Source organism: Mus caroli, unplaced genomic scaffold (genome assembly GCF_978045245.1).
Source record: "Mus caroli unplaced genomic scaffold, Mus_caroli_1 scaffold_8, whole genome shotgun sequence".
Lineage (NCBI taxonomy): Eukaryota > Metazoa > Chordata > Mammalia > Rodentia > Muridae > Mus > Mus caroli.
The window spans coordinates 42,221,868-42,233,500 of NW_028227263.1; the positions used below are offsets into that span (position 1 = coordinate 42,221,868).

The 11,633-nt window shown below is 40.8% G+C and overlaps 1 protein-coding gene across 1 annotated transcript; it reads left to right on the plus strand.

Moving 5' to 3' along the window:
* The first annotated feature begins 10,694 nt into the window (after positions 1–10,694).
* Positions 10,695–11,633, plus strand: LOC110298647 (olfactory receptor 52H1-like). The gene has a single exon (XM_021168007.1). It carries the CDS (start codon positions 10,695–10,697, stop codon positions 11,631–11,633), a length of 939 nt encoding a protein of 312 aa, XP_021023666.1.

Genomic DNA, 11,633 nt, shown 5'->3' on the forward strand with positions numbered 1-11,633 from the left:
AGGACCCACCATATCTGGCAGATCAGACACAAAAAAGAAAATGAGCTGAGTTCCAGTGTTCATCTCTCTCTGTGTCCTGACTATAGATGCAATGTGACCCGCTGCCACCATATACAGGAGCCAGAATAAACCCTTCTTTCCTTAAGTTGCTTTGGTTTGATGTTTTATTGCATTAGCCAGACAACAACTAAGACAGTGTTTTAAGCAAACAATAGGGAGGGTTGTTTTGTTCATTTAAATATTTGACAATTTTCTTTTTTTGAAACAGGCTTCATGTAGCCAAGGCTGACTCGAAGTCATCTATATAGTTGAGGATGATCTTAAATTTTTGATCTATTCTCCTGCCTCCACCTTTGAAGTGGATGATTACAGAGGTATGACAGCATCCCTGGTAAATGAGGTACTAAGGATTGAACCTGGGGCCTTGTGTGTGCTATGGATTGATAGGCATTGCTAGTCCCTGCTGTTATTTTTAGTGTCATTATGTTTTCTGGTATGAGTTTTCCTTTCCTTATGATCAAAAGTCAAAGCAAATTTCTCATTATATGTGGGAGTGGTTCACTCTTCACTCTCTTGTCTCTATCAGTCACTGCTTAGTTATGGAGGAGGGCCGGTCTGCAGAAGTTCCCTCTCAGGTGTGCACTGCCCCCTTTGGCCAGGCATTGACAGCACTCTCTGGGTGCTCCATTAGCGCCACCTACTGACCAGTTGGTGCCAGTTGCTGCTGGGCTCTTCCCATCCTTCAGAATTCCCAAGTGATTTTTGAGGGAATTCTTACATAATTTCCCTAATATTGGCTCTCTAATATTGGACACTGCTGCTTCCCGGATGAGTGCTTAGATCTTTAGCATAGTGTGCTGTGCAAAGAAAGTGTTTTTACATTTGTACTGACCTGGAATAAGTTTTACTTCATCAGAAGTTTGGGATGCTGGGCTATGAGCAGGGCTTGAGGATGACTTTATGGATACTGAGAGAATTATCAGACGTTAAGTATGGAGACATTGCTGACAATCCTGGGAAGGATAAGCCTCAAAAAAAACACTTTGAGGAAGGGAAATGTGGGGAAGAAGGGAAGAAAGCCTCCTAATCTTCCTTTTTTCTTCATTTCACGCCTGTGACAAGATAGGGCACAGGGAGGGCATTCCACTTATTTGGATTTCAGTGCATCTTTTCCAAGATTAATAATCAGATGTGGGAAACTATGTAACTTATTTATTTATTTATTTATTTATACTTTTTAGAATTGTATACAGTATATTTTTCATATTCTTTCCTTTCTTCCCACCTCTCACTTCATGTCTTTTTCTTTAAAAATATAAATAAATAAATAAATAAATAAATAAATAAATAAATACATGTCACTAAAACCATAGGGTCCTATTTATATTGGCCATCTACTCCTGAGCATGGCCTGCCGTGGAGTGTTGTTGATACCCACAGCATCTCTCCATTGAGTAACACGGCTTTCCATCTCCTGAAAGCTAGCAGTTGTAAATAATGGTTTCTTGGATGGGGGTGGGACTTACACTCACTTTGCCTCATTTGTACTAGCGTTTTTGTCTTGCTTGACCTTGTGCAGGTCTTGTGTATGCTGACACAGTCTCCGTGAGTTCGTTTGGGCATTTTGTGGAATGTTATGGAAACATCCACATTCAGGCTGAGTGTTTTGAGGTCTCTCATTTTCTGCACGTTGTCCAGTTGTGAGTCTCCTCCGATAGTTACCATCTGCTGAAGAAGCTTCCGGGATGAGGGCTGCGTGTTGCACTGATCTAAGTGTTTAGTGATTTGTTCATAGGAGTCATTTCATTGTTATGTTCATTTAGTAGAATAATAGTAGTAGGTTTTCCTCTAGTGCTATTCTCAGGTTCTTAGCCTTGTTAGTTATATCAGGTATGGATTTTATCTCATGGAGGAGACCTCAGATCTAATGAAAAAGTAGTTGCTTAGCCCTATAAAATGTGAGTCACTGTTGTACCAGTGGGCATGTCTTGCAGGAAATTTGTTGTTATTGCTTGCAGTGTTTGTAGCTGGGTGAGATTGATTATTCTCTTCCTCCTACAAAATCCAGCTATACCACTCTTAGGCATACATCGAAAAGACTCGATATCATACCAAAGAGATACTTTCTCATCCATGTTCACTGCTGCTTTGTTCATAATGGCCAGAGTTTGTAAACAGCCAATACGTCCATCAACTGATGAATAATGAAAATGTGGTACATTTACACAATGGAATATTATTCAACTGCTAAGAGAAATAGAGTTATGAAATCTGCAGGTAAATGAATAGAGCTAGAAACATCTAAATGATAACAATGACCATCCTGAATGATCTAACCTAGACCCAGAAAGACAAACATGTTTACTCTTATACATAGATGTTAGCTTTCATGCTATCTATCTATCTATCTATCTATCTATCTATCTATCTAATTATCTATCTATGTGTGTTTCATTTAGAATACCCACAGTGGGAAAGAAGGTTAGATCAGAAAGTCTAACAAGGATATAGTGTATGTGTATAATATACATATATACACACATATTAATATACATATATTGTATATCTACATACATATATATTAATTATAGTATTATAAAGGGACATTTGAAGAAGAGGACTGAAGGGGGTGACAGATGGGAGGGTGGTGTATTTAGAGGAGGAAACAGGGAGAGACAGCTAACACTAAGGGCCTTTTGAAAAGTATAGAAACCTACTACTGTAGAAGCTTCCTAAAATGTATACATATAAAACAGGATTTTAAATGGAGCCACTATAATGCAGAAAACAACCCCCAATTAGAGCTATGCAATTTTATTTACTTTTAATTCAATAGTGAAAATGTGCCTTTAGTATAGAATACATTTATGGTAAAATTGAAAAAGTGAATATTAAAAACCCTGTAGAACAATTTAACCTAAATCGCCAATGTTTTCTATTTCCATAAAACTCAACTCTGCAATTCTTTTTTTTTTAAAGATTTATTTTATTTATTTATTATATGTAAGTACACTGTAGCTGTCTTCAGACACTCCAGAAGAGGACGCCAGATCTCGTTACGGATGGTTGTGAGCCACCATGTGGTTGCTGGGATTTGAACTCTGGACCTTTGGAAGAGCAGTCGGGTGCTCTTACCCACTGAGCCATCTCACCAGCCCCAACTCTGCAATTCTTTTCCTTTTAAAGATGTTTATGTGTAGATAGATATGTCTGTATGTGAGTGTGTATGTGAACATGTTTCTGTACACAGCGACTTGGTTGAATGTCTTTTATCACTCTCTGCCTACTTCTTTGAGGCTGGGTCTCCCCATGAATCTGAGGCTTGCATTTTCTCAGCTTGGCTAGAATCCAACAAGCAGCAATAATTCTCCTGTGTCTGTTCCCCTTGGAGCTGGGGTAACCAGTGTGTTCAGGCTACTTGGCTTGCTATGTGGATGCTGTGATCTGAACTCTGGTCTTTATGCTTGAGTAACAAATATTCCTAACCTCTGACCCCTTAGCTCTATGACTCTTGTTAGCTGCTGTCCCTGCTCCCATCCCCAGCCTCCATGTTTACCTTCCTCCTTTATTCCCTGCAGCCACAGACATAAATAAATGTAATAAAATGTTATCATACTCCAAGGATGCTGCCAAGCTTAGAAATTGGAGTGATGGTGGTAAATGATGTGACCAAGGGAGATTAAAAAAAAAAACAAAACAATAACAACAACAACAAAAACAGATCCCAGAAAAAGCCTGGTTGTATCTCTGAAGCTCAGGTGCAGCTCAGATTGAGTTGGGTTTCAAGAGGATGAGACACAGGTTGGTATATGTTTGTCTTCCAGCTTTCAGGTTGACTTGTAGGGTTTCTGAGTCCCAAGGTGAGCACACTCCTAAGCTGATTTTAGGCTGCCCATATGATGATGACTTGGCTGAAAAAAAGGTAGTTTTTTTCATTGATCCTGACATTTTTTCTTTTCTAAATATTTATTTATTTATTATATGTAAGTACACTATCGCTGTCTTCAGACACTCCAGAAGAGGGCATCAGATCTTATTATGGATGGTTTTGAGCCACCATGTGGTTGCTGGAATTTGAACTCAGGACCTTCAGAAAAGCAGTCAGTGCTCTTAACCGCTGAGCCATCTCTCCAGCCTGACATTTTTTCTCTTAATTTTGGTAGTTAATCAAAGATTCAACCTAGAAGTCAGCTTCAAAAATGTTGTGTTTGCAGGGTTTCTCTGTGTAGCCCTGGCTGTCCTAGAACTCACTCTGTAGACCAGGCTGGCCTCGAACTTAGAAATCCACCTGCCTCTGTCTCCCAAGTGCTGGGAGTAAAGGCGTGCGCCACCACTATCTGGCTTAAAGAAAGTTTTAACTAGCATAAAAACTAGGATCTACTTATTCTAACTTGTTCTGAGGTTTTGATGCCAACAAAAGTTAAGTGTTTAAGAGTTGGTAAACAAATATTATCCTTTCCCCCTTTTCTATCTTATAATCCCACAGAACTATGGCCACACCATGTGTGAGAAGGTAGGCACAGAAAAGCATGTGGCACATAGAACCCTCAAGGTGTGAGTGGTGAGAGTGGAGAGGGCACTTGTTAGTTTGAAATTCTCCCGAGACTTTCTTCTCTCAGGACATGATCTGTCCTGGAAGAGCTGAGACTGCATCGGGGACCCAGCCTTTGGGATCTCAGGCCCTCAGCAGCCATACCCTTGGGATGGGTGTCTGTGCAATCCCCAATCCACTTGTGAGCTTCGGACGTATGGTCCCTCAGGGGCTTGCAAGCTCAGTGTGGGCCTCTCTGAAGATCTAGGGCAAAAGACTAAGAGGACTTCATCCATATAGTGCTATTTCTCTTTGTCCTTCAGCCTCCTCAAGGGCCTGAGGTTTGGGAGGTGTTGGGTTTGGACCAGGCAGGCAAGATTGGCAAGGCAAAGTTGGAGTGAAGGTCTGGAGGCAAAGCAGTGAGAGAAAGACACGTTAGAGACATAAGGATGGGCTTTGTCTAGTTCTTATAAGTAAGTTTTTGAGGCTGAGGGTCAGATTATAAGGTGTCAGAAAATGGATTGACTACGGATAAATGGAATAGAGAAACAATGAGGCTGGGTAGAGAGTTTGGATCCAGAAGGATGGACTCTGACTCTGGCTCTGAGGATTTTTACCCATTCTGAGGATTTCTAATATCCATGCATATATTTGGTATGATGAAAGTATTGCATAAGTTTACTATTTATGAAAATTAAAAATTTTATCTTTTGTGTGTAGGGGAGAGAGAGAGAGAGAGAGAGAGAGAGAGAGAGAGAGAGAGAGAGAGAGAGAGAGAGAGAGAGAGAGAAAGGAGGAGGAGGAGGAGGAGGAGGAGGAGGATGTGGTAGTGGATGGTGTGTGTGAGGTGTGTGTGTGTTGCAGGTGCCAGAGCATGCATATGGAGGCCAGTGGATCACTTGTGGGGTCAGGTCTTTCCTTCCACCTTACGTGGGGATATTGGGGACTGAACTCAGGTGTCAGGTGTCTTTATCCACTGAGCCACTCACCTGCCCAAGATTTTCTATTTATTAAGAGCTTATTAGCTCCCCACTTCTATGGAAAAAATACATTTGGGGGGACATCAAATCATGTGTTCTTATTACACAAGCAGGACACATAGATCAAACTCATATCCAGCTTATCTCTAAAAGTTATTTTTTTAATGGTCACTTATTTTACTTTATTTATTAGATTCACACTCTATATTCTAGACTGGTCTGGAACTCACTGTTTGATCCAGTCTGGCCTTAAACTCAAAGAGACTTCCAAGGACTCAGATTACAGGACATAGCTTGTCTGTATTTGGTTTTCTCTGTATGAGACTGTGACTGTAACTTTTGTGAGTCTACATGTATTGGGCACATATGTCCTTGTAATGTGCATTTTCATTCCCTTCTGTATTCACACATTCATTTTAGCCATCCACTAATTATAATGGAGCTTAAGAATGTATGGGGGTTGGCAGGAAAAGGTCAATGGGTTCTGTGTCAGCAAATGTCAGTGTAGTGTTATCAGTGTTTTATAGCAATTGAACTTTAAGTACGACAATAAGGCTGTGAATGTGGAAACATCTCAACCTTTAAGCAAGATAGAAGACTAAAATCAATGAACTGAGCGCTGCTGTATACTAGTGGGATACTTTGTGGAGTTCTGGGTGTTAAGACACTTTTGGGGAAAACTGTCAGCTAAACTAAAAAGAAGGGAATGAGCAAAGGTAATCTGTCTAAAAAGTGTCTTATGTTGTTGGTGAGAATCTCTTGGGAAGTGTCAATAAAATGACAGTTATGACTTAACCTATATCTTTAATGAAAATTTCATGTTTTTGTGTGGCTTGGTACATACTGGCTTCCAATTTGCATGGGCTTATTTTGCTTTCCATAGAAAGTAACACATACTTAACATATAAAAATTTATTGTCAGAGACACTTAGACTATGAGAATATTCATCTTTATTTGGCTTAATTAATGATATTCAGTTTATAAATGCTCTTGGGTGGCACTGTTGTATGGGCATTGAGGATATTATTGAAAATGAACAAAATTGACATGTTTTTGTCATTACAGAAGTTATAGTCTAGCCTGAAAAAGAAATGTTAAATACATAATATAAGATTTACAAATTTCATAGTAGGAGAAATATACTTTTCTAAGCTAGAGAAATCTGGAAACTGTTTCCAGAGACGTATCCTTTAAGTGCACTAAGTGGACTAGGCTTGTCTGAGGTTGCAGAGATGAGAGGAACACAGCTTTGCTGGAAGCACAGGGGCTGGGAGAGTACTTGAATGGGGCGGGGGGTGGAGGGTGGAGGGGCATATGTACTCAGACTCACTAGGAATGGGCATGTATGAACATATACCTCGATGTGTTTGAAACGCCCCTGCCGTTTGCTTCCACTTCGCTTCAGTTTTGGTGAGATTTGAGTTGTAATGCTGCAGACTCTGTCTGGCTCTGGAGTTGGATCACAGTATGACACTTCAGTCACAGGATGAAGAAAGATCTATCTATCTATCTATCTATCTATCTATCTATCTATCTATCTATCTATCTATCATACATAAGTACACTGTAGCTGCCTTTAGACACTCCAGAAGAGGGAGTCAGATTTCATTATGGATGGTTGTGAGCCATGTGGTTGCTGGGATTTGAACTCAGGACCTTCAGAAGAGCAGTCAGTGCTCTTAACCACTGAGCCATCTCTCCAGCCCTTAAAAAAAAAAAGCTTTTATTCTTTACATAAGTTATATCCCGAATGCAGTTTCCCCTACCTCTACACCTCCCAGTTTCATGCCCTATCTCTCACCTCTCCACCAAATCCACACCTCTTCCAATTCCTTAAAAAGCAAAAGCAAAACAAAACAAACAAACAAAGCAAAGCAAAGCAAAGCAAAGCAAAGCAAAGCAAAGCAAAGCAAAGCAAAGCAAAGCAAAGCAAAGCAAAGCAAAGCAAAGCAAAGCAAAGCAAAGCAAAGCAGGCCTTCCAGGAATATCAACCAAACATAGCATAACAAATTAATAAAAGACTAGGCACAAACTGTCATATCAAGGCTGGATGAGGTGACCGAGTAGGAAGAAAATGGTCCCAAGCACAGGTAAGAGTCAGAGGTAGCCTCCAGTGCCACAGTTGGAATCCTGCAAGAACACCAAGCTAGTAACCATAACATACAGGCAGAGGGCCTAACTCAGACCCACACATGCTGTCTGTGTTGCTTCAGTCTCTGTGAGGCCCATGAGCCTGTTTAGTTGATTCTGTGTTCTCATGGTGTGTTCTCAACCTCTCTAGCTCATAGAATCTATGAAGAAAGTCTTTTAAAGAAAAGATTTTATATGGTCACAGACATCTACAGTTAATTGAATAGATGTCAAAAAATTTGGGGAGATTTTCTTGGAGGATAATAATGAAACAGGAAACGTGGCTGCATGGATGGTACATCACTGGGGACAGTTAGTTCAAATAATTATATGACAAAGGAAGATTCAGAAAGGTTGGTGAGGTGGCTGATAGGTAAAGATGCTTGCTTAACAAGCCTGTGACCTGAGTTGGATCCCTGAAACCCATAGAAAGAAGAAAGGAGAGAACCAACTCCATAAAGTTGCCTTCTGACCTCCACTTGAGTGCAGTGGTCTGCCTACACACAGTAACCACAATTAAGTTCTAGGAAATGCCTGTAAGTGACATGACTTACATTTTCATTAAGGAGTGTTCCCTTCAGTGGTTTACAGGTCCCTTTTCTCAGTTTAATGATTACATACTAATTTCCTTAAGATATTTTTAAGTTGCTGTATTGTGTGTGTGTGTGTGTGTGTGTAGTTTGCAGGAGTCAGTTTCTCCTCCCACTCTTTGGATCCCAGGCATCAAACTTAAGTTACTGATCTTGAAGGCAAGGGCCTTTACCTGTCAATCCTTCTCACTGACCTCAAAAGTGCTTTCTCTGATTTCCATGTTGCTAAGCTTTATTTTTATCACATTTAAATTCATCCAAAATATGCCTATTTATCCTTTTATTTTATATGTTCTCCATTATTTTGTGTATTTCACATGTCGGCAACATATAATTGGATTTTATTTGGAAAACCTTTACAGAGAACGCAGATTTTAAAATTGAAAATTTGTCCAGACAATGTTGTAGCCGTCAGTGGTATCTTTATTATATTGTTGGCAGGTTTTGCACTTTTTAGTTTGCTATGTGTTCTTTATAGTATGCAATCCTCTGCCTATTGCTATGCTGATAACATGTATTTTCTGTTTTCCATAAAATTACCAGCTGCATAGTGAATTTTGCTTGTGAACATAGAGGTTTTGGAAGACTTGGTGCTTGATTTCGACTATGAGATGTATTGTTCAATTATTGTGTAGTCTTTGGAAGAGAGTGTGTTGCTCTCTGGGTTAGTTTCTATATCTTCAAAATATGGATAATATTATGATGTGTCTTGTAGGTTTTGTTTGTGTTGTTTCTTAAAGAGAGGGCCTCATATATCCCAGACTGGCCTCAAATTTGCTATTTATTCCGGGATGACTTTAACTTCTGATCTTCCCTAGTGCTGGGGTTACAGGCATGTGGTGGCACCATGCATGCAAAGTTGGGGGAGGGGGATAAAGCCTAGGGCTTCTTTCTACAGGCAAAGCAGGCACTATACCATCCAAGCCAGGCCCCAATCTTCTTAGACAACTTTTAAGAAAGTTACAAAAGTGGTTTCATGATAAGATTTTTCAATTGTCGAATGCTGAAAATTCTCAAAACAAATCTAAGTACGAGGAGGGGGGGGGGGGCGCGGGGCGGGGGGGGGGGGGCGGGGTATTGCTTCAACTCAGCATTTAGAATAAAAAAATTCTGTGTTCACCCACTAGAGGTCCTTCCAGCATTATATTTAAAAAATACAAAGACTCCAACTTCTTCTCCAACTCTTTTCCAACTCTTCTTCGTCTTCTCCAACTCTTAAGAGTTTTTTCCTTCATCCTTAAGGTAGATTGGAGGCTCAACTTCATATCTACTTCTTCACGAGGCGGCATCAGGCAGTCCTGTCTCAGAGAGCTTGTTGTTTCTGCAGGTTCCAAGGAGAACAATGACCGAAACTGGGGTGGGGTTGGTATTTTGACAGATCTGGGTTCTGTTTAGGACTGTTCCTTTTACATCTTAAAATCTCTTGTGAATCCTTGCCATTTCACAAGATCTGCATGTACCACCAGGTAAAGGGTGACCCCATGAAAGAATGCTGGTCATGGAATCTAGTGATTTGGCTCCTTGGCCAGAAGGATGACTCAAGTTTCTCAAAACAAAACAAAAGAAAATGAAACAAATCCTTCCCCCCACCTCCCCCAAACAAGGTATAACTGTGTATCCTTGGCTGTCCTGGAACTCTGTAGACCAGACTGGCCTCAAAATTACAGATTATCTGCCTGCCTTTGCCTTCAGAGTGCTGGGATCAAAGGAATGCGCCACCACCATCTGGAGACAAAATTCATTTTTAACGAAGGGTTTTTAAATGAGATAACACATTAGACATGTTGGAGTAAAGTAGGCATCCAAAATTGTTAAATTACTTCATGTTCCCAATAGTGGGACATTCTCTTTAGTGTAATCCTATTCCTGAAGGCAGTTAGAATACTTTTCCCTATACATATCCATGCAGTGATGAATTATATAGACTCAGGGAAAACATGGTCATTTAAATAGGATTAGCATTTTATAAACTGGACAAGTTATTTCTCTTGATTTGGTTTCTATTGAAATGTGGGAATTAGCACTAGGGGTCTGATGGCTCTTTGTTAAAGTCATGACCATGGCTCTCTTTGGGGTGGAGGGGAATTTATTTGTTTATTTATTTACTTTGTATGTGAGTGTTTTGCCTGCATGTATATATGTGTATTATGTCTGTTTCTGTTGCCCACATAGATCAGATGTGGAACTGGATTTAGCAGGTGACTGTGAGCCACCATATCCACAAAATAAGTGTCAGAAATCGAACCTAGGTCCCCTGGAAGAGCGACCAGTGCTCTTAACCACTGAGCCATCTCTCCTGCCCATGAGTATTGCTCTTAATGGTAATCAGATTTTCTTTTTCAAATATAGGAAACAGAACTGCTCCCAAAGAGGTTGTGGAGAAAGAGTGAGTACACAATTGCTCATGCTCACCATACACGCTTGATTTTAGGGCAGAAGAACTAATTATTCTTCAGATCTCAATGGTTATGTACAACGTGAGTAGCTACAACACTGGCCCCTTCACTCTCTCGGGCATCCCTGGACTTGAGCAGTACCATGTCTGGATCAGTATCCCTTTCTGCTTTATCTATCTGGTGGCCATTCTGGGCAACAGCATCCTTCTCTACCTCATTGCAGTGGAACACAGTCTTCATTCCCCCATGTTCTTCTTCCTTTCCATGTTGGCCATGACTGACCTCATATTGTCTACCACCTGTGTCCCCAAGACCCTTAGCATCTTTTGGTTTGGTCCTCAGGAAATCAGTTTTCCTGGTTGTCTGACTCAGTTATTCTTTCTGCACTACAGCTTTGTCTTGGACTCAGCTATCTTGCTGGCCATGGCATTTGACCGCTATGTAGCCATCTGCTCACCCTTGAGGTATACTACTATTCTCACACCCAAAGCCATTGTCAAAATTGCTGTGGGAATCTCTTTCCGAAGTTTCTGTGTCTTTGTGCCATGTGTTTTCCTTGTGAATCGCCTACCCTTCTGCAGGACACACATCATTGCCCATACCTACTGTGAACACATTGGTGTTGCCCGGCTGGCATGTGCAGATATCTCCATCAACATCTGGTATGGGTTTTGTGTCCCCATCATGACAGTGATTATAGATGTGATCCTCATAGCCATCTCCTACACGCTCATCTTATGTGCTGTTTTTCGTCTTCCCTCCCGAGATGCACGCCAGAAGGCCCTGAGCACCTGCGGTTCCCATGTCTGTGTCATCCTCATGTTCTATATACCAGCCTTCTTCTCCATCCTTGCTCATCGCTTTGGGCGCAATGTTCCCCGCACTTTTCACATTATGTTTGCCAACCTGTATGTAATCATCCCACCTGCACTCAACCCTATTGTCTATGGAGTGAAGACCAAGCAGATCCGGGACAAAGCCATTCTTTTGCTTTTTCCCAAATGA

Bases quoted from the DNA above. Each gene is read 5' to 3' on its own strand.
- LOC110298647 (XM_021168007.1), top strand. From the start codon at position 10,695: ATGGTTATGTACAACGTGAGTAGCTACAACACTGGCCCCTTCACTCTC.